At 40.1% G+C, this 26,419-nt stretch overlaps 5 protein-coding genes across 5 annotated transcripts; 2 read left to right on the top strand and 3 right to left on the bottom strand.

Moving 5' to 3' along the window:
• Positions 1–617: 617 nt before the first annotated feature.
• LOC126789032 (LRR receptor-like serine/threonine-protein kinase GSO1) lies at positions 618–5,240 on the bottom strand. Its single transcript, XM_050515076.1, has 2 exons — positions 1,220–5,240; positions 618–1,140 (listed from the first exon to the last, which is right to left on the bottom strand). The coding sequence occupies exons 1-2, from the start codon at positions 4,632–4,634 to the stop codon at positions 734–736; spliced, it is 3,822 nt and encodes a 1,273-aa protein (XP_050371033.1). The 5' UTR covers positions 4,635–5,240; the 3' UTR covers positions 618–733.
• A 4,798-nt stretch (positions 5,241–10,038) lies between these two features.
• LOC126788818 (peroxidase 7-like) lies at positions 10,039–11,794 on the top strand. The gene is made up of 3 exons (XM_050514831.1): positions 10,039–10,362; positions 10,862–11,204; positions 11,388–11,794. Exons 1-3 carry the CDS (start codon positions 10,039–10,041, stop codon positions 11,792–11,794), a joined length of 1,074 nt encoding a protein of 357 aa, XP_050370788.1.
• A 399-nt stretch (positions 11,795–12,193) lies between these two features.
• Positions 12,194–13,618, top strand: LOC126786935 (UDP-glycosyltransferase 43-like). The gene has a single exon (XM_050512888.1). The coding sequence runs from the start codon at positions 12,194–12,196 to the stop codon at positions 13,616–13,618; it is 1,425 nt and encodes a 474-aa protein (XP_050368845.1).
• A 349-nt stretch (positions 13,619–13,967) lies between these two features.
• On the bottom strand, positions 13,968–15,428 carry LOC126788514 (UDP-glycosyltransferase 43-like). The gene has a single exon (XM_050514512.1). It carries the CDS (start codon positions 15,411–15,413, stop codon positions 13,989–13,991), a length of 1,425 nt encoding a protein of 474 aa, XP_050370469.1. The 5' UTR covers positions 15,414–15,428; the 3' UTR covers positions 13,968–13,988.
• Positions 15,429–23,128: 7,700 nt separating this feature from the next.
• On the bottom strand, positions 23,129–23,811 carry LOC126786934 (uncharacterized). The gene is made up of 3 exons (XM_050512887.1): positions 23,520–23,811; positions 23,303–23,400; positions 23,129–23,206 (listed from the first exon to the last, which is right to left on the bottom strand). The coding sequence occupies exons 1-3, from the start codon at positions 23,809–23,811 to the stop codon at positions 23,129–23,131; spliced, it is 468 nt and encodes a 155-aa protein (XP_050368844.1).
• Positions 23,812–26,419: the final 2,608 nt, after the last annotated feature.

The raw sequence follows: 26,419 nt of genomic DNA, 5'->3' as shown, positions 1-26,419 counted from the left end.
CCATAAAAATATGAAAGTTATGTAGATAGAATCATCTGCTTATGTACCCAGAAGTTGTGAATTCAGTGTTGGTATTGAAGTGTTACAGCATATGGTAACCATACATGGATTAAATTTAAAATGAAGGAAGCATCTCTAAGTCATTAGCTACAGGTTTTTTTCCCCTTCTTTTGTGAGGTGGGTGCGTCAGGTATCTGTTTGTGAAGTGGTTTAGTCAGGCCAGGCTCTGATATTTCAGTAGTTCCTATAATCCATCAGCAAAGTATGTAACATAAAGTTTTAGTAAGAGCTCTCAGAAGCAGTTTGACCAACTGCATAGTTTGTTAAAGCTTAATTGGCAAGGAAAAGGTACCAACTCCCCAAGCCTTCACCTTTGGGGTTTTTGTGCTATTAGGTTACTGGATCTGCAGCAGCTACTTTTTCTTCCTTTTCCTTTGATGTCTTTTATTTTCTTGATCACCAATTGTAAATTATACTATTATAGTAGTCAATCTTTGGCTTTGATTTCTTGAGTGGAGATATAGATTTTTTCTTTCTTTCTTTTGAAGAACAATATTTGAGGAGAAACACTAAAATGTTGGAAAGACTGATTGCAAAATACACTTCTGGTGAAAAAAATAAACCATCAATTCATAGATTATAATGAACTCTTATAAAACAATGCCATTGACATTTGCCTCAAGAGACCCTATTCTAGCTGCTTACAAATGGCTTCAGCAATGCAAGGTAGTTGCTAGCCATAAACTACAACCCCTGTGTACTTACTCCCATGTCTGACTTTATCTACATTCATCTTATCAAACTCCACCACCCTATGATTAAAAACATGTAATAGCTGATCACAAGCTTCCCTTGATGAAGGCCTCTCTGCGGGGCTAGTTTTTGTACACTGCAGTGCTATATCCAGCACTTGGAATGCTGCACATTCTTCCCCAGATAAGAGTGGTTTCAGCACAGGGTCTATCAACTTCTCACGAGCATGATCTTGCATTTCAGTATGTGTTTCCACCCATCTCACCATGTCCATCTCCACTCCAAAAGATGCATCTGTTGGCATTTTTCCGCTGACGAGCTCCATTAACACAATGCCCATGCTGTAGACATCACTCTTTTCTGTTGCCTTGAGCGAATATGCATACTCTGAAATCATAAGAATTTGTTAGGAACCCATATGAAATTATCAGAAACAAGTATAATCCAAAGCAAAAACGTTTAGTACCTGGTGCTATGTAACCATAGGATCCAGCAAACCATGTATTTGATTCTGTGTTAGACTCGAAATTCTCGTTCATTGTCTTGGCAAGGCCAAAGTCCCCTAGATGTGCTTCCATTTTCGAGTCTAGCAAGACATTGCTGGATTTAATGTCCCTGTGAATAATCTTTGGGACACAATCATGATGAAGATATTCCACTCCTTGAGCTAAGCCAACTGCAATCTTCAACCGTGCTTCCCAATCCAGGCTCTTCTTCTTACTGGTAAGTTGGTCTTGGTGTATCCAATCCCAAACGCTTCCATTCTCCATGTACTCATAGATCAACAGATTGGAGCCTGCTCCTTTGTTGCTACAATACCCCATTAGCTTCACCAAGTGCCTGTGCCTTATCCTCCCGAGCGTCTTAATCTCCCTTGTGAAGCTTTTATTTGACATAAGGTCATCCTTATACAAAATCTTCTTCACTGCTACAGTTTCACCAGTAGATAATTCAGCTCTGTAGACTACTCCGGAACCTCCTGCTCCGATGACAAACTCTTTGCTTAGATTGTTGGTGGCATCCATGATGTCTTTCCACTTGAAATCTGGCTTGACAGAACCATTTGAAAATAGCAGTCTGCGCTTAGCATGAGAAGAACTCGATGAGTAAACGTAATTCACTTCACTCGCTTTTCTAAATGCTTCTCGCTTGTGTTTCAAGAAAGAAGCAGCTCCAAATATTAGCAAGGCAATTGCAGCTAAAGTGCATAATGCAGAAATGACTACCACAGTCACTTCATTTGGGCCTGACTGGTTCTTGCTGCCATTGCAGCTACCAAGAGGGTTGCCACAAAGGTGTATATTTCCTGCAAAGGCCTCGGCTGGCCAATGTGAGAGTTGCTTGCTCAATTTTCCTGCCAGATTGTTGTAAGTGAGATTAAGCTTTCCCAAACTACTCATCGCACCAATTGTAGAGGGGACTTCTCCAGTAAGTTGATTGTGAGATAGATCAAGCGCCTCAAGTTTTGAGAGTGTCCCAATAGAGGCTGGGATGTGACCACTCAGTTTATTGGAACTGAGGTCTAACATGCTCTGAAGATTTTGGAGTTGTCCAAGCTCATAGGGTATGCCACCATCAAAGTTGTTTTGTGATAGGCGAAGCTCATAGAGGTTGCCTAGCTTGCCAATGGCTGGAGGGATTGGTCCCAAGAATTGGTTGCTGTCGAGGTTTAGGACATTAAGAGATTCCAAGTTACCAATTTCAGCAGGAAGGGTTCCATTGAGAATGTTGTCATCCAAAGAAAGCACTAGCAGTTTAGAGCAATTGAACAACTCTTGGGGTAAGGGCCCTGTAAAACGATTCGAGGAAAGCTTCAACTCTCCTAGCTGAGGCAAGCTTCCAAGCCACATTGGAATGGTGCCCGACAGAAGGTTGTTGTTCAAATCAAAATGGGACAATTTCTTGCAGGATGAAAGCTCAACTGGGATGACTCCTGTAAGTGAATTCCAAGACACATCTAAAAGTGATAGCTCACTGATTTTTCCCAATGTCACCGGAATTGGACCCGTAAAATGGTTGTTCCCCAATCTCAGCCTCTCAAGGGAGGTTGAATTTCCGAGATGAGAAGGAATCTCACCATCAAATGCATTTTTAGTGACATCAAAAGAAAGGAATGAATTTGAGCTACACAATGCAGCAATGCTTCCATTCAATTTGTTATTCGACAGATTCACTCTAGTCAAATTCACCATATTAACCAATGTTTCAGGGAGATTACCTTCAAGTGAATTGTTGTATAGCATGAACTGCTCCATTGCTTGAAGAGCCCCAAATGTAATAGGAATGCCACCAGACAAATGATTATCCGCCAAGTCCAGGATAGTTAGCTTATGACAATTTCCAAATGTGGCAGGAAGCTCACCAACTAGCTCATTTTGCCTGATATGAAGGAAGTTTAACTCCTTGAGCCTCCCAATAGTGACTGGAATCTCTCCACTGAATTTATTCCCAAAGAAATCAATCATCTGCAAACTCAAACAGTTCCCAATCTCAATTGGGATTTCACCACTTAGCTGGTTATCATAGAGATACAAAAGCTCAAGCTGCCCAAGCATACCAATCTCCTTCGGAAGAGGACCCTGCAAATTGTTGTGATACAAGACAAGACTCTGAAGATTGCTGAGGTTGCCTATATAAGGAGAAATTGAACCAACCAAGCTGTTGTTGTGGAGCAAGAGGTCAGTTAACTCCACCAAGCTATAAAGCTCAAGTGGAATTGATCCATTCATTGAATTGTTGGACAAGTCAAGTTGCTTCAGGGATTGACACTGACTCAGTTCAGCTGGGATTTCGCCGAAAATTTGAGAATCCGATATCATCAAGTGCTCCAAACTTGTTGCATTGGAGCATATAGTCTTTGGTATAACACCAGAGAGATTGTTGTTGGACAAAACCAAGTAAACCAGCTGACCCATGTTACCTAGTTCCTCTGGGATTCCTCCTGTGAGCCTGTTTCTGGATAAATCAAGGTTCTGAAGATTGCCCAACTGAGCCAAGGACTTGGGTATTGCACCCTCAAGCTGGTTCCCCATCAAATTCAGGTACCCAAGTTGACTCATCCCACCGAGTTCACTCGGTATTTCGCCGGAGAGGCTGTTGTTGACCAAATTGAGTAGCTGCAGATTACTGAGCTGGCCTAATTCCTTGGGAATCGAACCGTTGAGTTTATTTTCAGCAGCTGTGAACACAGTGAGGCTAGAACAGTTTCCCAGCTCGATCGGGATTGGACCCTCAAGTTGGTTCAGCTGGAGGATTAGATCCTCCAACTGATCGAGCCGGCCGAGCTGGGGTGGTATTGGCCCGTCGAGACCACATGAAGCAAGCCCAAGAGTGACCAAATTCACAAGGTAACCAAATGAGGCCGGAATGGACCCGGTTAGCTCATTGTCACCGATTCTCATGACTCGGAGACTCGTGAGCAAGCCGAGTTCACTCGGGATGGGGCCACCGAGTTGATTCGAAAAGAGGAGCAACGATTCCAAGGAAGAGAGGTTTGAGAGGGCTGGTGGGATGGGACCCGTGAGGCCGTTAGAAGAGAGATCGAGGTGGAGCAGGTACTTCAAACCACCGAGTTGGGGAGATATTGACCCGCCGAGCGACGAATCGGAGAGGTTGAGTCCGGTCACTTGGACCGAGTCACCGAACGAGTCAGGCCCGCATGTCACTCCTCTCCAAGTACAGAAATTTGGGTTGCTTTCAGACCATCCATGCAGGGCTGTTTCGGATATTGGGTCTTTCAGAAACGACTTCTTCACTTCCAAAAGTACCTTAAGAGTCGTATGGCCATCGAGCTCTGCCACGACAAAAGTAGAAGAAATGACAAGAAGAATGAGAAAAAGTGGCAAAGAGGACATCTTTGTTGTTGTTGTTGTTGCAGCCATTGCTCTGTTTCATTCAAAACAGAGTAACAAACAGGGCAACTGTTTCATTCATATACAGGAATGGATCAAAATATCAACAGTAGATCAAAGGGTTAAGGATGATGAGGGAATTGAAGGCAGTAATAAATACTGGGGTGGTGGAAATGGTGGTTGAATGTTGATCTTGGGTTTTGAGAAGAGGGTGCATGCATTGAGAAGCTATATATGGCTCTTGAAGAGGTGTACAAATATAAAAGGTCGTAATTGCATGCATTGGTAACTTGAGGGGTTTGGTGATTTCAAGAGATAAGACTAGAAATTGAACAACCATATCAATGAGGCCACAAGTTTTGTCAGCTGTAGTCTGCAATACTGCCCATTTTTAAGAGCAAACCTATAAACAAGAGTGTGGTTTTAAATGAAGAGATAGAGATGAAGGTCAAACTGGGTCAGAGAAGAAATTGGTTTTTTTAAGATCAAGGAATGGGAAGGGAATGAGAACAGGTACAAGAAAGGTCAGAGAATAAGAAAGGCAACAAAACTTGTAGTGAAAATAGAGGGAGACACACACATAGGGAGTGAGCTGGGTTTCGTGGGTGATTGAATGTGAAGTTAAAGAAGATATGGGACTGCTGGAATGGCTTACATGGAGAAGATACAGTAGTTGGGTGACCGACAGGGGACGATTGCCGTGGGTTTACGAATTTGGGTGTTTTGGTTCAGATATGAAGAAGACCCTACTGTGAAAGTGAGCGGTTGAATTTCCGTTTTAAATGTATGAACAGTTCAACAATTGGAATGAATGAACAAAGCTTTACAGAGTCAAACAGAGTAGTCCCCCAAACCCGTCATTCCCCACGTAACCCAACTAAGTCCTTCTGAATTGCCTAATATATGATTTCCAATCACATATTAAGAATAAAGATCACGATCACAATTTTAATGCCAATTTTCGCGATTACATACTGTGTATGATTCTATGAGAGTAGTATTAGAGTGTATATGACATAACTTAGTAGTACAAAATTAACTATCTTACGTTCATACTTGTGCTTGGTGGTGGGCTAAATATGTACTAGACAAGTTATATATTAACAATCAAAGTTATCTAAATCTTGACTCTCAACCACATTATGAGAGAAAAAGAAATTTACCGATTATGTCATGAGTTTAAAAAGATAGATATAAAAATAGTGGTCAAAAAATTTACTTTCATAAAAAAACACATTATAAGAGGCAAATTTAAGTAGAGGACATGCTTGCATTATTCAACAAATGCGCCCGGAAGGAAAACTAATGTGATTCCTTCAATTAAATTAATCGAATATCTCTTTGTAACATATCTTTGCTTGGGGCTTAATGTATCATACCCTTTGAAAAAGTGAAGTACTTAATAGTTTATGTGATGGTCTGTCGAGTTTGAGCTACCGAATCCTCATGTCCGTTTGTGGAGGTTCGTAGTTGTTTTGATAAGCTTGGTTTGCATGATAACCCTATGTGTTACTCCAAGTTAAGAGTATTATATCTTTGCCCCACTCAATTATGCAAAGCTTTGTTAAATCTTAATCAACACATTACATACATCAATTAATTTGTGCATGCAAACAAATGAACTCCAACCTGCTTCATCAAATTATATGGTCAAGCTGCTAATATATTTCATAATTCGTGTAGTTATATATAATCTATATGGGGTCCTTGTAATTTAATTTGTTCCTTTTTTTTTTTGCACCTAATTGACTAATGAAACATCTTATCATTATCTTACTACAGTAATTGAATATACATGTCTCCTTTATTCAACATCGACACATCTCATTATCAGTCGGACTGGTCTTCTTCTAAGTACGCCATATCCGTTCTTCTACATTATATACAACTCCAATCAAAGTTGATGGATACCAAATTTATGCAGGAAGTTTTATACGTGTGCGTATATATAGAGCAGTTAATATGAGCAAGTAAATTACAATGGCTTTTGTTGTTTTTGTTTGGTAACCAACCGCTCAATCCTATATTTCTTTCCCAACACAGGAAGTTGGTGAGAAGTGAAAAACCTAGCAACAATAATGGAGCAAGCGGTAGTGAATTAACTCGTACATGACAATTAACTATTAAGCTCCGAGAGATAGTTCATCTAGAGTGCTAGACAATTAACTATTAAGCCCCCATGCATATTCCTATACATCAGAGATTTCAGGATTTTCAGCCTCTGCATGTCTATAACACCATGTGAACCTCTGACGGATCGATCGGGGGAACCATGTGAATTGAACCTTTCCCCTCAGTATGTTTACCCCCAACCAAGCCCTCGGAAAGATCTGATAGCTAGCTCATAGTATAATAGTACATGTATACTTTATGCGACCTAGTATCATATCCCTCCTAGTATCTCGACGTGTGAGGTTCGAGTTTAAGTACTGTACATCAATCACTCCTAATTTGTTTGACAACATTAATGTCGTACTTATTCTCTCATCGCATGCAGTAATGGTATCTAAACATGCATGGTTCTGAACTTCTGATCACGAACAAGTGGAGACATACAATACGTGTATGATGGCTAGGGTTCTTTGTCTCTCGAATCGGCAACCAGTGCAGTTAATTCAGTATCTTAATACGGTGATTAATCTAGATACGATCGTAGCGATTGTTTAATACTATGCACTGTAAATGGTCCAGGACATGTGATCGCTGATCTATGTCTATGAACTATGATCGAGCTCGTTTCTGAAAAGTTATAATAATTGCATGCATGTCGCTACATAAAGAATAGTCGATCACGGTCGTTTTCTTGCTTATTGAATATCCGTTAATGCAATAGTAGCTACCAATCTAGCTCCTTGATTTGTCAATCAAATGTTCATGTTCATGCATGACCATCCGTGTAGTGTGCTGAGGTAATACATACAAAAATAATAAAATGAAAATATACATCAGGGAATAATATTAACTTTTAATCAATTAAATCACTAGCCATTATCTAATTAAACTAGCAAGCTTGCATTTGAATGCAACCAAATATAGATTCCCCACATATGAATACATAATCATTTTAAGTAGTTTAATTATACCAAGTAAGTCATACTCTGATATATACGTTAGAATCACGACCGCGTGGTGAAAGATAGGAGGAAGGAATGAGTTGTTAAACATTACAAAAATGATGACATATTTTGTAGAACTTAGATGCATATATGTGCTTATCCAAGAGAATAGGACAGAGAAGATCATTCTTAAAAAAGTACTTAAACTCTTAAAGCCATCACACCCTGTTCACAACATATCCTTCACAATTATTTGACAAACGGTTTATTGACTTCTAAATTTCTAATTCGAATTCATATATATATATATATATATGCAATCTTGTTCACACGGTCAGTAATTGTCAATATATTCATGTTCAACTACCATTAGATGTAAATCCAAGAGTTGAAAACAAAATAACTCAATTTTAAAAAGATTCTCCTCAGTTTTGGATTTACATCTAATGGTGGTTGAGCATGAATTTATGGTCAGCTACTGACAGTGTGAATGAGATTGTATATATATGAACTTCTAAATTTAACTATAACTAATTGAATTTTGTCTGAGAAATTATGTGAGTTGTACCAGCTTTCTGATATCCCGTTTGAAATTATCAGAATACTCTAGTCTCAAATCTTATATACCCATTCTATTAAAAAAATTCTTATATTATATACCCGTTTGAATTTTTTGGGAAGTATCTTGATAAAAATCTATTCAATTAGCTAATTATGATTCTTCTTTGTTTTTTTTTTTTGGTTGAGATGAATGATTTTCTTTGTTATTAAAATATATACTTCGACTTTCACGTTTGACAAGCAGTTTTTTTTTTATATAATGTTCGCATCATGGCAGACCTATTTGCCAAACATACATATGAAATATGTGTGTAAATTGAGATAAACTGTTAGCTATAGAACAAATATATGAGAAGTGCGTGTGAACTTGCATGATGCAGCCATGCAGGTACAGCTACGAGAGATCGGCCAACATTTCTCACTGCCAAAATGTTATTACAATTATTCCTTCACACAATTATTTAAAAGATTGAAATACATAGACTTTTGGTTCTTGCATCATGCCAATTATTGTCTCAATTCACAGAGTGGTCAACATCTTGAGATTATTATCTTCGATATTTTCGTATATATCACATGGCTAGCTATGTAGTAATATTTGCACTAGTAGTAAATCTTTGTGGCAGAAGCAGTGACTCTATTAAACGTATAGAGATTTACATGACGACTTGACGGTCGAGTAGGTCAATTGAAACACAAGCTTAGAAGCGTTGATCGATTATGGAGCTGATGGACCAAATGCTTTTGATCTGTGCCATTTTGGGAAAGAGCTAACCAGAGCATGCGCCATCACCAACTTCAATTTTTGGTCCTCTTCCTTCTTTTACTTTTAATATAGGCAAACCTTCGTCATCCCTGATAACATTTCTGTTCAGAACTTCCGAAATCAAAACTGGGTAGGTGGCCGTTGTTTTGGTGGTTGAAATTTTCCGATTATGCCTGAACGTCCACTTCGGGCTGATTAAGTTTTGAACTTCGGATCCAAGTTTTTTTGTTGTTGAAATTCTCTTGATCCAAGTGACCGGATAATCGGCCCAATTAAGTTTCCACGATTGGCTTAATTCAGATAGTATCCTTGAACTATTTGTGGACATGTTTTGGACGACATATGTTCACGTTATTGTAACCTTTAGACACTAACTCGTCTTGGCATCAACCTAGAATGAAACTTATGCAATACGTTATAAACACCACTATTAGCAGCATACAACTTCCTCGATCTCGTGCTATTTGAATTTGATCGATACAAATTCACACATACACATTGAGTGTATGAAGTATGAAATAGATGCAAGTACGGATCCAAAGAATCCAAGAGTAGTGATTTCAAACTTAAATCGAAGACAATGTTACAATATATGTACCTCACCGTTCTCCAAAGAAGTTGATGAACTTTGTCAAATTTTGAGAGTTCCTTCCAGTTATAATAGAAGATCAAACATGCAATAGATACCAAAGCGAAACCAGTTGAAATTGAAGTTTGACATTCTTAAATTAATGTAGGAAAATTTAATAGAACCAATAAATCCTTATGGGGCCAAACATGTACGATTAAATATAGTAGTTTAGTAATGAAGATCAATCTATTAGATTTTGTATAATAATTTCAGGAATAATTCTCAAGCTCTACATGCCGGCATGTCATCTCGTTTTAGCTCGGTGTGCTTCCCACGTAGTCCTCAACGAATCAATAATCAACTCCAATAGCTTGCAATATATAAATCAAAGCTTGTCAACACTTCTTCATTGGAAGCAGAAATTAACTTGCGCAGTCTCCCCTTCTGTGCATAGAAATTCACTTGGTATCTGATATCATCATGAATCCCCGCTTAGTTTCTTTTCTCTTTGTCCTCCTCGTTGTTATTCAATTGAGTCCAACCTTATCATACCCAGCAGATGATCACCACCATTACGACGACGATGATGAATCACCTGAACACTGGAAGGGTGCCACACCTCTAAAGGTTCCAACCCTTTCAGAGAACTTGCCCTTTGGCGATTTTCTCTCATTTTCTCACTACCACAGGAGTTGTCCAGATCTTGAGCGCATTATCAATGAGAAAATGAGGCAATGGCTTAAGCAGGACTACAGCGTAGCTGCAAGTCTCATGAGATTGCACTTCCACGACTGTGCCGTCAGGGTAAGATTTATTTACTTCACGCTATTTGATAGTGTATCATAGATACTACATTAGCACTAGAATCTTGTTGACCTAAACTATTCAAAGTTAGAGATGTTCTAATCTCCGAGAACCTGTTGTTGCCAATTAGTCTTTAGTTGAGTGCCTAGATTTTTTACATGGTATCAGAAGTTGACTGAGGACAATTCATTTTATCGCATTGCCTAATTTCAATGTACAAACACATTCATATATGCATGTGGTGCTGTATGGTTATATAGGAGTGTCTGTATATATGTGTTGAAAAATGAAATCAATCCCACATCGATAACTTTAGGTGTTGGAAAAAATAGGTATTTCACTATATATGCGAGTCTTTCTTCCCAAACTGTTTTTAAGTTGGCAGCCTAAAATTTAACGTGATTTTAATTTGTATGTATGAAATACTAGTTTTGTAAGCTTTTGTACATTCCGACCTTAGTTTCTGTTTTTGAAATATTATATTTATATACATATGCAGGGATGTGATGCCTCCATCTTATTAGACCATGAGGAAAGTGAAAGGAGTGCCTTGGTCAGTAAGACACTGAGAGGTTTTGAAGTAATAGATGATATCAAAGCAGAGGTCGAGAAGAAGTGCCCCAAAGTAGTATCTTGTGCAGATATCTTGACAGCAGCTACAAGAGATGCCACTGTCATGATCGGAGGTCCATACTGGATGGTCCCCTATGGTCGGAAAGATGGTCGAGTTTCGATTGCGAAGGAAGCTGAAGGGGTGCCAATGGGTCATGAGAACATTACCGCTTTAGTTGAGTTATTCCAATCTCAGGGCTTGAATGTGCTTGACTTGGTGGTTCTATCTGGTAATTGATTCTACTAATCCTTACTATGATTTGATCTAGTGTACTGTTTGATCAAAGTGACTATATATGTTTTGAACTTTTCTTGAAAACCATTCATATCGACCGTTGGAAACATATAACATATTAGTCTTTGAGGATATCATAAATTCCTAAAAAAATAACCGACCTTTTCTTCTTTGGCAGGAGCACACACCATAGGAAGGTCCTCATGTGCTTCCATACAAAACAGGCTCTATAATTTCGATGGACATGGGAACTCTGATCCATCCATTGATGAAAAATACTTGAACTTCTTGAAAAGAAAATGCAGATGGGGATCAGACTATGTTGACCTTGATGCTACAACTCCAAAGGCTTTTGACACTGCATACTACTCAAATCTGCAGAGGAAGATGGGACTTCTCAAAACAGATCAATTGTTGCATTCTGATACACGGACTTCACCTCTTGTCACTGCTTTGGCTCACCAGCCCGCAGTCTTCTACCACCAGTTTGGAGTTTCCATGGCCAAACTGGGGAATGTTCAAGTCCTCACCGGCCAAGATGAAGGCGAAATTCGAACCAATTGCAATTTTGTCAACTCTTATTGATTATGACCTTAATTACTTATCATTAATTATCAAGAAGCAAACGTTAAGTTTCCTCTGAATCTTTTCCTCTGTGCTGCTTAACCATATATTTGAATTATTCATCTTAAAATGAACTGTTACTATCATGTTTTTGTTCGACAAGCTAATTAAGAACGGTAATTATTATGTTTGTATCTAACTAATGGGCGTAATGGCTCTAGTAATAGTCAGCCAAGAGAAACCACAAATTCTCGGTTTCATATTAAAGTAACAAACGTTACCGATTTTAATATTTACGTTTCATTAGACACATGCACGTATAAACACAAGGAAGAACCAATGATTAAGAACATATAGTACATGCTTTACGAAGCTGAAAAAGAGAGAAAGATGGCCGGATCAAACACTAAAGAAAGAGCAATGGTGGTGATCATTCCCAGCCCAGGCATCGGTCACTTGGTCCCCATGATCGAGTTTGCGCGACAGATTACAAACCGCGACGGTCGACTTTCAGTAATGATCCCCATCATTCCGGCACCTAATATGCCCATGGTTAACCAATATGCGAAGTCCAGGGCAAAAGCCTACGGTTCTAATAATATCAAGTTCATCGACCTACCTGTCATAGACCTCCCTCCTGAGGATCGTTTCAGATCAATGGAAGCCTTGACATCTCTCCTTGTTGAAAGCTACAAACCTCACGTTAAGCAAGCAATCATTGATGCCTTGCAAGCCGAGTCAGACTCCAACCCGGTTAGAGTCAATCTTGCAGCATTAGTTGTGGACGTACTTTGCACTCAGATGATTGACGTGGCTAAAGAACTAGAGGTTCCTCCATACTTGTTCTTCACGTCTCCGGCTGGATTTCTAGGGTTCATGCTTCATTTGCCAACCCTCGACAGAGAATCAACTACGACTGTGCTTGGTGACTCGAGTACTGAGTTAGTTATACCGAGTTTTGTTAGTCCCGTACCAAAGCAAGTCTTACCTGTAGTGGTGCTTAAAAGAAAAGAAGACGGTTATCTTTGGTTTTTGGAACATGCAAATAGGTATAAAGAAACAAAGGGGATTATCGTGAATACATTTTACGAACTGGAACCACATGCACTTAATGTTGTTTCTGATGGTCGAGGTCTGCCGGTTTATCCAGTCGGACCACTCATTGATGTCACTGGACCAGATGACTGGTATGAAGAGAAGGCTAGCCATGATACCATAATGAAATGGCTAGATGATCAACCTCTGGCTTCAGTAGTATTTTTGTGCTTTGGAAGCATGGGAAGTCTTGCCGGACCCCAAGTGAGAGAGGTGGCAATTGGGCTTCAACAAGCCAAGGTTCGTTACTTGTGGTCCTTGCGCGAGCCACCGAAGTCATTGGGCCTTTCGAGCAAGTACATGGATCTTGAGAAAGAGATTGATGGCCTTTTAGAAAGAAGTGTTGGGAAGGGCTTGGTGTGTGGGTGGGTCCCACAAGCAGCGGTCCTGGCACACAAAGCGATCGGAGGGTTCATATCACATTGCGGTTGGAATTCAATTTTGGAGAGTGTATGGTATGGTGTACCAATTGCTACATGGCCGATTTATGCCGAGCAACAAATGAATGCTTTTGAAATAGTGAAAGAGTTAGAATTAGCTGTGGGGATTAAAATTGAGCATAGGGATTACAATGACTTAATAACGGCAGAGGAGGTAGAGAGAGCAGTAACACGTTTAATGAACGGTGACGACTCCGTAAGGAAAAAAGCTATAGAGATGAAAGAAAAGAGTAGAAAGGCTATGATGGAAAACGGATCATCATTTACATCCTTGGCGCACTTGATTGACGACATAATGACTAATATTTGAGTCATTACATGGAGGATGTTACTGGGTGGTTTGAATAGTTAGGTTAGTCGAACAGGTCTCAATTGTTCTATGGGTTTCATGTTAGGGTATTTCAATATAGAGACTGCTTGGGTTCTAGAGAGTTTCATATGGTTTGATTCTACCACACCCAATAGGATGTGGATCTTGCTTATGTTGTATTCTCTCTTTTGATAGAAATATAACGTCCATTCTTCAAGAAGGAAAAACAATATTTTTTTAGTTTAATAATAAATGTAAGATACACACGAGATTGTGTGTTGTTCTAGTTCATCGAGTGCTTTATACAACATACAATTATTCCAATCTATTCAAAAGACATGGAGGGAGGGCAATATATTTTTAGGTTGTCTCAAATCTTCGGCGCTAGTTCCTCAATTAAACCTTCTAATGCTTGGTATGCAGACCCATTTTCCATCAATGCCATCCTACTCATCTCGCTCATGTCTTTCACCCTGCTCCTCACTACACGATCAACGTCCATCAAGCTCTTAATGCTTTTCTCAACCTCCTCCGCCAGCACTATCTTACTGCCCTCCCTATAGTCCACCCTAATCTCCACTGCCAATCCTAATTCCTTCACCATCTCAAATGCACTCATTTGTTGTTCCGCATATATAGGCCACATGGCAATCGGTACGCCGTACCACAAGCTCTCCAAAATCGAGTTCCACCCGCAATGCGACACGAACCCTCCGATCGCTTGGTGAGCTAGTATCTTGACCTGTGGGACCCACCCACATACTAAGCCTGATTTAGATGTCTGTTTCAAGAACCCATCTGGCAATGCCTTGTCGGCGTTTGCGGGGTCGCTAGGGAGGTAAACATTGGACTTGGGCGGTTCACGCAAAGCCCACAAGAACCGAAACCCAACCCTCTCGAGCCCAAATGCTATTTCCCTCACCTGAGGTGCACCAAGACTTCCCATACTTCCGAAGCACAATAACACCACCGACAGCAGAGGTTGGTCATCGAGCCACTTCACCACGCTCTCGTAATGATCTGGACTCTGCCAATGGGCCGGCCCATTAAAATCCACAACCGGCCCAATAGCGTGGATCCGCGGCACATCGCTGATAGCCAACGAGCTAAGCGCATGTGGCTCCAATTCCTTGAATGTATTTACGACAATGCCCTTGGGTTGCTTGTACCTTGCCGTATGGGTTAAATAACAAGCGTACGCATCCCCCTTCTTATTCAATAGCGCCGTAGGCAACACCAAAGGAGGCACCGAGTTGACGAAACCCGGTATGGTCAACTCAGCATCTAAGTCGCCCCATTCGCCAGAGATCTTGGCGTCCAAGACCGGAATATGGAACATGAAGTTCAGAAACGTCGCCGGAGAAGGGAAAAACATGTAACAAGGAATCTCAAGCTCGTTGGCAACGTCGATCATGGACGTACAGAACATGTCCACGAAAAACGCAACAGGATTTGATTCGACCGAGGACTTGAGGTCGTGGAGTGCATGCCTAACGTGGGGCTTGTTTTTTTGTATGAGTAGAGAAAGGTAGGCGATGGAGGATTGGTGCTCATCCTCTGCAGGTGGGTCTACGATGGGGAGGTGGAGGAAGTTGATGCTGGTGGCTGACGCGGCGGCGCGTGATTCGATGTAAGTGTTGATGACGGGTCTTTGGGGCATGGTGATGATGAGGATGGTGGCGTGGAATCGAGGGTCATGGTTGACTAGGAGCTGTGCGAACTCGACGAGTGGGATTAGATTTCCAAATGCTCCGGGGGTTGAGATGAACACCACCTCTGATTTCGATTTCTTCATGGTCGATCTTTCTTAGCTTATACTTGGATTTATCTGCGTGAGGCTCCAATGGTGTGGTGGAGTGGTCCAATTACTCCAGTGAGGTCAATTATAGGCCAACATGCATATACATTTATAGGAAATATTGTCTGATCTCGTTGCTAATTTCACTCATTTGACAAAATGAAATGAAATAAGTTCCTAGAGAGCTAGCTAGAATGGAACTTCACGCAGCGTCTATTGCTAGTGTTGTTTAAATGCCTCTTGGCTGCTATCTAAAGACCTCAAGAAATTAGCAGGGAACAAGAAAAATCAGAGAGAACCAGTAAGAGGTGGTATTGGCCGGTCTTCCACGTTTCTTCACACGTACGCTAATTCTATAGTTCCACGTACCCATACTATGTTGAACATGAACTCCTCCGCGTTTGCTGATGCTGATCACTTCGACTTATATATATATATATATGGGGGTTCAGATGCAGACGTCTTGATTCTGGCGACTGCAGGCCGCAACGGCGCGGCGGACCAGCACAGCTGCCCTACCCACTTCCCGGTGATCCTGTATGTGCCGATCAGAGCTCAATCGGCGACCTACAGTGGCCGGAATCTGTAAAAATCAAGTTTCTGGGCAGATTCCGGCGATTTCGTGATTCCAGCCGCCGTGAATCGCCGATTGAGCTCCGACCGACACAGACGGGACCGCCGAGAGGTGGGGAGTGCAGCTGTCGTGGTTTGTCCCATCATTGCTGGAATCGGCAAATCCGTACCTTATGTAAGGTACAGACGTTTAGACTTGAAAATTATCCTACATATATATATATATATATATATATGCATTCAGAGACTGACGTCCGCAACTCTCTAAAAGTGCGGATGTCTCAGCTTTTCCGACCGATCGCACCGCAGCGACGGCTTTTCGATTGTCGGAGGAACTGCAGATGCATCATAGACGTCATTACCATGAAGATGAAGACCCAAGGAGAGCGAATAAGCTCCAAGTAGAGGCTTAGACCCCATCCAACAGCAGAAGATCCGTCGTCGGCGTGCAATCAGTCGGAAAAGTTGAGACGCCTGTACTTTTGGAGAGTTGGGGATGTCCGTCCTTGATCAGGCCTCTATATATATATATATATATCCGGAGGGGTTTTCCGTCCGGATTTCTGTCGTTTGTCCACGATTTGGAAGCCGACGACGCCGTTTCTTCTTGCCGGAGTAACACCACACCTTTTTAGATGTTGCTACGATGAAGAAGAAGATGAAAGAGATCGAGATCGGAGGTCTGTGCAGCAACTTCCGATCCCGATCTCTTTCATCTTCTTCTTCATCGTAGCAGCGTCTAGGAATGTGTGATGTCACTCTAGCGAGAAGAAACGGCATTGCTGACGTCTAAATTGTGGAGAAACGGCGAAAATCCGGACAGAAAACCCTTTTGGACGTCCAGAGCTGAGAAAATCTATATATATACTAGTTTCTGTTGGAGATCACGATGTGTGTTTGGCGGGATGTCTGATAATACTTTGTCTACGTACGTACTAGAGTTTGATCAAACTAATGATAAAACGTATACTAAAGATTGTGGTATGACCACGCCATATTTAGTAGTAAGTATTGTTGCATTCTTTCTGTCCACGATGTTTTGTTTTGCTCATGATGTTATGCCAAGTATCAAGCATCAATATATGCAAAGACATCTATTTAACATGTCAAGAGCTGTCACCCATATGAGACGAAAGAGTCAGCAGCGGATATGCAAAGAAAATGTCTAGTATCGATCATGAACAAAAAAAGAAGCTAAGTACTAAAGCAGGAACCAACTCTCGGAGCTTTGTCTACAGCTCCCAAATTTTCTTTAGGTAGGGCAAGAATCCGCAAGATTATCAACGTTGAAGGAAAATCACATTACTTGTGTGTGTGTCTTGGTCATGCTCTCCAAGTTGTTGATCAAATCACACTTCGGCTTCTGGCTTCTGGGCTGTAAGCAGAGTCTGCTATGCTTGGATATGAATACTGGGCCTGCTACGCTCAACATTTGCATGTAACTCATTGGCCGAAAGATATAAATCATATAATCAAAGATTCCTTCATTCCTATTTCCTTCTATGCTTTGTGGCTAGCTGTAAGTAGAATGGCTTGCAATTCCAAGCGCGCGCTCGCTTGCGATATGGTCAAACCATGAATATTGACCCCAAAGAAAAAAAGGAAACAGTTACACTACGAGAACCTCAGGTGAAAACTACGCGGTAAAAGTACATATCAAATTATCAATGATATCATGCATTGTAGTAATCGTCTTTAATGAGTTTCGTGTATATATATAAGCTATCATGGAGTCCAATCATTAGTTTAGTTATGGAATTTATTAATCCTAAACCGGTTATATATAGAAAGAACAATACAGTACAGGATCTTCTTTTCGAGTGTTTGTTGCTTGTTAAATGTTTGATGAATCACCCTCAATGTGGACCTTGAAAAGCAGTCTCCACAAACACCACCTTGCTTTCCCTCTTTACATTTTTACAGACCGACACCTCTCTCTCTCTCTCTCTCTCTCTCTCATTTGAACTTTCATAGTATAGAACCCTACGAGGTAATTCAAATAGCAGAGCGTTTCTTTTCTTTCTATCTTCAGGTAGCTCGATCTGAAAACCCCAGTCTACAAGGCCATATATACCTTTATATTATCCTATTAAAACGTAGCTAGATGTGGTTCCATGATGATCATCCAGAACTAAATGATAGTTAATATATTTTGCATGGCTAGTGCTAATGCAAAACTACCTACCGTCTTCGTCTTCCTCCTCTTTCTGCTTTTCCTACTTCACACCACCATGGCTAAAAACCAGCAGAACTTGGAAATCCCAACTGTTACTCATTCGTCTAGATATGGAGCTGGAAGATCTATCAAGAAAACCGCCCTTCAAGATTATTCAAGAGGATCACATGGCACTGGAAGTTCAAAGAAGGTTGATTCATTTGCTGATGAGTCAGGTCGAAGTAGAGGATCCAGAGGTCGTCCGAGAAATTCCAAGCGGCAAGAAGAGGTATTCAACGCCGGTGAACATGAAGTTCCAAGTGGCCCAAATCCAATATCAAATAGGTGACGAGGAGTATTGCGGCAGCAAAACAAAGTTATCAAAGTACATGTGAAGAAATTATTAAGGGAAGGGTAAACCATATATACAGCTTTTGATTTATTTTCTCCTCATCGTGGTTTGTATTTTCTGCTATTTATAGATCAGTAATATTGTAAGAGATCACTACAGCTTAATTTTGAATCATCTTCTTCTCTTATATTATGAACATGATCGAACCTCCTGGTAATCATTCTGTCAGTACAGGCATGCATGTCGATTATATGCTTCCAAGTTCCAAACATGGCATCATTATTCCATTGTGTGTTCTATCTTTTCTTCCCCAGTCACCCGGCCGCCCGATAACAATAGGAAAAAATAATCCATACACTACAATTTCTCTTTTGAATAATATATTAAGCTTAAATAGAATTGAAGAATTTAGTCAATTAACCATTCCTAAACCTAGACCATTTAAGATTTCTTTTCTTGATCTAAGTTTCTTGACATATTAGCATGATAGCATCCACATAGATGTTCCATCTAAGTTCATGCATATGTCATGCAAGTTTATATCACATATCTTATAAGATTATATCATCTCTAGTATCATGCATGACGGTCGACAGGCTGGTCGAGGGACTCTGAGATTTTATTCATAATAGAGTTTGTTTTCGCCTTTTGACAACTCTGTCAAAAAAAGCATTTGGTTTTGCATATAATTTATATCTCCGACTTTGTGTTGAATTTTTGTTTATACATTAGAAAAACAAAATATCGATCTTGATACTTCATTCTAATAAGTAATTAATAACCCACTATCGTATATGATACTATTATTTCTGGAAGTGTACACACACATATAAATAAACATGTTTTTAGGATGTATATGCTCTACAGATGATATATACGAGTTGTTTGATTAGTTGTGCATGCACCTGGTCTGTGTTAATAAACAAGAAGATCGACATAATGATTCAGAAATTGTTGTGGATTGAGGCTTTATAGTTTGAGACGAGAAATCACTTCACTGCGTATGGCATAATTAAAGGGAAAATTAAAAGAGTGGAAAAGGGTCACGAAACACCATTGTTTTGCGTGTAAAGGTAAAAAACCAGAGACCTAGCTAGCTCGCTAAGCCCCAGCAGCATCCAAAGCTGCCAATGGTGAATGGCTTTCTCTCTTTAGAATTCAATTTCACTGAATAACCTAGCTTGCTTCTTTATTTGAACTACTTTCATGCCCTTTAACCAGTCTCTCATCCTTTTAAAAGCTGAAGCTGCAGAACCAACTAAAACCCACATATCAAAGGATCGATGCTCTTGCTAGCTAGCTAGCAAACTTCTTTCTCATATCTATATCCTGATTTTTAACTAATTTACATCTGATCCATCCATGTATAGTGTTTGTTCACTCAAATATAATAGAATTATTGTTATTTATACAAGTTCAGATCACACATTTATAGAACACTTATCTAATATGAACACTGAACACAAAAGTACTAACTACATAACTACAATATATCCATATGTCAAAAAATTGTTGAGCTAACACTCCCCCTCAAGTTCAGCGAATCATAAAAGGCTTTTTTTGAAACACTTTTAGTTAATATATCTGTCAGCTGGTTTTCTGTAAGAATAAAAAGAAAACTAATAATATTGGCATCAAACTTTTTTTTTATGAAGTAACGATCAACCTCGACATGTTTAGTGCGATCATGTTGTACCGGATTCTGTGAAATATCAATTGTTGCCTAGTTGTCACAATACAATTTATGGTATTTTTTGGTTTGACACCTAAATCACATATCAGGTTTCTTAGCCACAGTAGGTCACACAGAAGATAAATCATACCTCTATACTCAACTTCCGCACTAGACCGTGCCACCACCTTTTGTTTTCTTACTTTTCCATGTAACCAGATTACCTCCCACAAAGGTAGAGTCGACCTCTTGTCTGTAATATTTCCAGCCCAGTCTGCATCTGTAAAGCCACTAACCTCAAGAATGTTGTTGTGTTTAGAGAACATTACTCTTCTCCCTAGAGCTGACTTCAAGTACCTCAAAATTCTCACAACAACATTCATGTGACTCTCGCTTGGATTATGCATGAACTGGCTCACTACACTCACTGTATAAGCAATATTTGGTCTAGTATGGATCAAATAGATCATGCGCCCAACTAACCTCTGATAGCGAGCTCGATCAGTCGGTGTCTGGTTTGGATACTCTGCTAGACAATGTTTTGCTCGATAAGGGTGTCGATAGGTGTGCAATCTAACATAACTGCTCTGTCAACAAATCAAGTATGTACTTCCTCTGACACAAGTAGATCCTGTCTCTCCCCCTTACTACTTCAATCTCTAAGAAATACTTGATATTACCTAAGTCCTTCAGCTCAAACTCAGAAGACAACTGTTCCGGCAGCCGATCCATCTCTATAGTATCATTGCAAGTAATCACCATATCATCAACATATATAATAAAAGCTACTACCTTCCCTTGCTGATGCTTAAGAAACAGAGTATGATATGAATTAATCTGTTTGTAACCAATCTTCCGCATAAACTGTGAGAACCTCTCAAACCAGGCACAAAGTGACTGTTTGAGACCATATAAAGACTTTCTCAATTTGCACACAAAATCACCAGAAGAAGTAGTTACGTACCTTGGAGGGAGACTCATATACACCTCTTCAGCTAACTCTCTATGAAGAAATGCATTCTTCACATCAAACTGTCGGAGTTGCCAATTCAAAGTAGCAGCAAATGAAAGGAGAACTCAGATAGTGTTCATCTTTGCAACATGAGCAAAAGTCTCATCGTAATCAATACTATATATCTGAGTAAACCCCTTTGCAACATGGCATGCTTTATACCTGCTAATTGATCCATCTGAATTATGCTTCACAGTGAACACCCAACGACACCCTACAACCTTCTTGTCATGTGGTGGAGGCATAAGTTCCCAAGTATTATTTTTCTGCAATGCCTCCATCTATTCCTCCATTGATCAATACTATATATCTGAGTAAACCCCTTCGCAACATGGCATGCTTTATACCTGCTAATTGATCCATCTGAATTATGCTTCACAGTGAACACCCAACGACACCCTACAACCTTCTTGCCATGTGGTGGAGGCATAAGTTCCCAAGTATTATTTTTCTGCAATGCCTCCATCTATTCCTCCATTGCTTTTCTCCATTTTAGATCCCTCAATGTATCCTGCACTTTGTTAGGTACCGATATTGATAATCTTATAGTTGACATATAATTGGCTACTGGATATTTTGATTTGGCCTGTAAACTAGGTTCATATCTTTTAGGGGGTTGAACTTTAGTAGACCTGTTTAGTAACACATATTACCCACTATCAGACTCACTACTAGTACCAGTGGATGGACATACCTCAGATAAGTGACCTTCTGCACCAGTAAGTCGTTAGTCGGGGGTATGAGTGATGGCGAGAGGGGCAATTGTGCTTTTAACTATTGGTTCTTCTTCTGAAACCTAGGTGTCTGATGCTTATACCTATGGTAGAGCTTCTACCACTGTTGGTACCTGATTATCTGAAGTTTCCACCTCAGAATAAGCTTTTGTTGTTGGAGTAAAGGTATTTCAAACAATGACTCTTTCTTATTCCTCCCCCTCGCCATGATACAGCTCTTTGAAAAATGAATTCTCCCCTGAAAGGTTGGATCAAGAAGAGGTAAAGTAACTCATGTCCTCAAAGAAAGTAACATCCATAATGACATAGTATTTTCTAGTGGGTGGATGATAACACATGTATCCATTCTGATTGCTCTCATGTCCAACAAACACACACTTGATCGCCCGAGGATCTAACTTCGACTTTATTTGGCTTTTAGGGACATGAACAAAAGTCACACAACCAAAAATACGGGCATGTATATTGTGAAAACAGGGAATGGACACATGAGATGCAAGAACCTGAAAATGAACTTTTTCCTGAAGGACACTAGATGGAAGACGATTGACAAGATAAGTTGAAGCTGCTAAAACATCACCCCATGAATATTTAGGCATATGAGCACTAAAAATAATGAAACGAGTCATATCAAAGAGATGACGGTTTTTCCTTTCAGACACCTTATTTTTCTCCGGTGTTTGTGGACATGTGGTTTGGTGAATAATCCCATGATCTTTCAAAAATTGTTGAAAAATATGACTGACATACTTCGCCCCCCCCCCCCCCATTATTAGAACGAAGAATCCTAATGGTACTTTTATACTGTGTTTGAACATGAGTGTCAAAAGCTTGAAAAGCAGGAAAAACCTCATCTCTGGTCTGAAGAAGAACGACCCATGACAACCGAGTGTAATCATCAATAAAAGACACATAAATACCGCATACTCATGACCGTAGGCTCTTTGGAAGGTCCCCAGACATCAGAATTAATTAATTCAAAATGAATATGACTTTTAAAAAAGCTCTGAGAGTAGGTAGAACAATGACTTTTAGCAAGAACACATGTTTCACAACAGAAAGATGGCTCATTCACACCAATATACAAAGAAGGCATGTTTTTTTTTCATAACATGGAAATATGAATGTCTCAATCGACGATGCCACAACCAAATTTCACTTAGCTGATTAGAACTTGCTGTCATAGCAGTGGGTGGTTGTGCTCCTGGTTTTTGTCATGCATATGTCTGATCCAGGTGAAACAATTTGTCCCTCAAATCTCCTCGACCGCATATCTCCCTAGTGAGAAGATCCTGAAAAATCACATACATGGGAAAAAAGGTCATAGAGAATCAAGACTCAGTGTTTAACTGGGGAACATATAACAAGTGATGTGATAAAATAGGTACAAATAGAACATTATGAAGTTCTAAAGTAGGAGTGATACGAACTGACCCTCTCTCGAACACTGAAAAAGCCTCGCCATTAGCATTAGTAACATAAGACACTGGGGGAGAAATAACTCAGTAATGTAGTAAGATTTATCATAAGTCATATGATCAGAGGCACCAGAATCAATAATCCAAGTATCAGAACCAACAAAGTGAGAAACCTTTAAAGTCATACCGATCTTACCACTTGCTCGAGGCTTTGTGATCACATAATTATTACCATTAGTGCATAATTGCCCCACAACATGTCTAGAGTCGTGCGAGAACTCAACTCTCCAATCATTCTTGTCGTCTAACTCTCTAATGGCATTCTCTGCATCTCTAATGTGGACAAAATCAATAAAAGCATAATCTGGTGGTCTCCTTGCAACCCATATCATTTTGATACTTCCGAAGTTACGAAATTCAATCTCAACCTCCTTTTCTGAAACCCGAGAATTCAAATTGACAATATACATACGAGGCATTTTTTTCTCGAGTGTACTAATCAAATTCTTGGGTGTGGTTAACAAAGCAGCCCAAAACGAGTTGGGCCTGACAGTGCAAGTCGAAGCTGGAGCGGGTCAGAGCTGGAACGGGTCGGACAACACAATCCGGGTCGCGTTGAAACCAATCTAATCGATCTGTAAATCATTGTGTGACGATGGAGACGACGCCGGGAAGAGGAACAAGCCGACGCTAGAAGGATTAGACGTCGACGCCTGACTGGTGATGCAGTGGGCTGGGCAGGCGGAGAACGGAGAACGAGGCCGGAGATAACGCCTACGTGCGTTGAGATTCAACCTAGGAGATGTTGCGGTGAAGTGATTGGATTTGAATTCGTCGTAAGCCGAGATTGGGTGAAAGCCGACGGGTAAGGCCACCGGAGAATGAAGACGCTGAAAATTAACTGTGGGAATGACGATGCTTGTGTTCTGGGTGCTTAAAGCAGAAGTTTTGGTGCCCAAAGTGCCAGACTGTATATCAAAGACACTGCCGAACTGAAATTGATAGAATGAGAATTGCGTCTGACCGAGAACTTACGCCAGACGAAGATGATGCCAGACTGACGAATCATAAAGCCGTGACGATCTGTGGTGGAAATATAACCCTAAAAATGAGGTTTAATTCCACAAACATATTGCAGCGAAAAAAAGAAGAAGACAAAGTCGTTCGGATCTTTGCTATGATACTAACTCAAATATAATAGAATGATTGTTATTCATACAAGTTAAGATCATACATTTATAGGAAACCTATATAATATGAACACTGAATACAAAAGTCAATTACTATAACTACATAAATACAATATATCCATAAATTAAGAAGTTGTTGAGCTAACATGTTCATCATTTTCACAATTAATTGTGGAGCTAGCTACTTAGTGCCACTTTTGTCAAATTGTCATGCAGTTGTTATATTAGGGCTACCTCTCTCGATCGATCTCCTTAATGGACACGGATTGTATGCACCACGGAGTGCAACCACCGTCGCATACTTTATTGATATTGAGATGAACTGAGCCATTAATTTATCAAGGTAATCCACAGCCATCAGATTCCTTTTTTTGGTAAGTAAGCCTTTAACGGTTAATATTTTGTTGACTACACAACACTGAGGTAAATAATTAAAATTTGTAAGTTTTTCACCCAACTTGATTTCGAAGTTTCAGAAAAAAAACAACACTCGCGGAGAGAGAGAGAGAGAGAGAGAGAGAGAGAGAGAGAGAGCTCTTTCTTGGTGGCGGCAGCACTGGTCCGACTACGTCTGATGCTGATGATGACCTTTTCCCTTGACAGTGTTTTGTTGCGTGTGGTCGGCGGGTGTTTTGCTTGTGAGATCTGAGGTTAGGGGAGTTTGTGGTGATGGTTAGCTCGGCCGGTGTCAGTGTTGCGTGGTCGGAGGCGGCGCGGCAGGGCTTGTGTTCGAAGGAGTAGGGGTGGGGATCGCTCATATTTGGATCAAATTCTTCCAATTTTGATCTGGGACAGGCTTGATTAGGAGGTATGACTATACTGGTTGCGGTAGTTGTCTGCTCAGCGAAACCAGCAGCAGTGGAGTGGATTGGAGAGGTGGGGATTACTGTGATTTCTCATTAATGAAAAACTGCCACTGTCGTTTTTAACCTTCAAGACATGGATGCCCATCATATTTGCAGCACCTTCTCATCTGTCATATGGACAATCTGCATACATATCATTGTATGATCACTTTCCAGGTTCTTTCTCAGCCATAGCTGATGAGTGATGAAGATTTGATTTTAGGAGTCCCACGTGCCCAGCCAATAATGATGGTAAATATTTAATTTATTGTTTTTATCTTATTTTTCAGAGTCCGTCTAATAGATAGAGACTAACAGAAGGTTTTTAAAAATGTCGCGTGCCTTAGCACGTGCTGTTAGTGTACACTCTCTCTCCTTAATTAGATACATGTGATTGATGGAATCGCTTGTGGTTAATTGTGTACGGATAAAATTAAGAAATTGTTTGTTCTTGTGGTGCCTGTATACTAATTATGATATATATAGGCAATTTAAAACTTAGAAGTGTCAAGGGTTTGCAGATCGAGGAGAGAGAGAGAGGTAAGTTAATTGGCATAAAGTTATCCCTAATCAAACTATTTGGTTTATCGAAAATCTCTTTTAGAAACCGATTATCTCATTTATCTGCTTTCCATGTATAATATTGTATATCTTGTTGATCTTAAGACAAAAGAGACACCTCAGAAAACCATGTTTACGTCTGCGACATTGACCCCAAGGTTTATAATTAGCCTCTTCTTTTAGAGGTAATTGACTAGTTAATTGGTCGGCTTTCATTTGGCAATACAACGAAGCATCTTTTTGTCTTCAACTCTCCATCACTAATCATATTGCGTCATTACAGTTTATCATCTCGATCAGGATATACTATAGCATGACACTGGCTATTCATTTTTCGTTTTTTTTTTTTTTGATATCTCATAAGAGATTAGGCCATATTTACTCTTACAAAGTGTAGCTAGCTAGGGAAAAAATTAATCCCAAACTCGAGTACCCTGCAGTGTACGTTACTCTGCCCTTGCGCGCTTGTACGTGTGAGATGGGTTTGTGTA

Source organism: Argentina anserina, chromosome 3 (assembly GCF_933775445.1).
Source record: "Argentina anserina chromosome 3, drPotAnse1.1, whole genome shotgun sequence".
In the NCBI taxonomy this organism is placed as follows: domain Eukaryota; kingdom Viridiplantae; phylum Streptophyta; class Magnoliopsida; order Rosales; family Rosaceae; genus Argentina; species Argentina anserina.
The sequence above is the reverse complement of the archived record's forward strand: the minus strand, read 5'-3'. Positions and strand labels throughout refer to the sequence as shown.

What these genes read in the sequence shown, in the direction of transcription:
- LOC126786935 (XM_050512888.1), top strand. Translation starts at nt 12,194, where the DNA reads ATGGTGGTGATCATTCCCAGCCCAGGCATCGGTCACTTGGTCCCCATG.
- LOC126789032 (XM_050515076.1), bottom strand. Translation starts at nt 4,634, where the DNA reads ATGGCTGCAACAACAACAACAACAAAGATGTCCTCTTTGCCACTTTTT. An exon ending in CTATGGTTACATAGCACCAG is followed by an intron (nt 1,141 to 1,219) that starts GTACTAAACGTT and finishes TTATGATTTCAG; the next exon opens with AGTATGCATATTCGCTCAAG.
- LOC126788514 (XM_050514512.1), bottom strand. Translation starts at nt 15,413, where the DNA reads ATGAAGAAATCGAAATCAGAGGTGGTGTTCATCTCAACCCCCGGAGCA.
- LOC126786934 (XM_050512887.1), bottom strand. Translation starts at nt 23,811, where the DNA reads ATGCCTCGTATGTATATTGTCAATTTGAATTCTCGGGTTTCAGAAAAG. An exon ending in TCGAGCAAGTGGTAAGATCG is followed by an intron (nt 23,401 to 23,519) that starts GTATGACTTTAA and finishes TTTCTCCCCCAG; the next exon opens with TGTCTTATGTTACTAATGCT. An exon ending in AACTTCATAATGTTCTATTT is followed by an intron (nt 23,207 to 23,302) that starts GTACCTATTTTA and finishes GTGATTTTTCAG; the next exon opens with GATCTTCTCACTAGGGAGAT.
- LOC126788818 (XM_050514831.1), top strand. Translation starts at nt 10,039, where the DNA reads ATGAATCCCCGCTTAGTTTCTTTTCTCTTTGTCCTCCTCGTTGTTATT. An exon ending in TCCACGACTGTGCCGTCAGG is followed by an intron (nt 10,363 to 10,861) that starts GTAAGATTTATT and finishes ATACATATGCAG; the next exon opens with GGATGTGATGCCTCCATCTT. An exon ending in TGACTTGGTGGTTCTATCTG is followed by an intron (nt 11,205 to 11,387) that starts GTAATTGATTCT and finishes CTTCTTTGGCAG; the next exon opens with GAGCACACACCATAGGAAGG.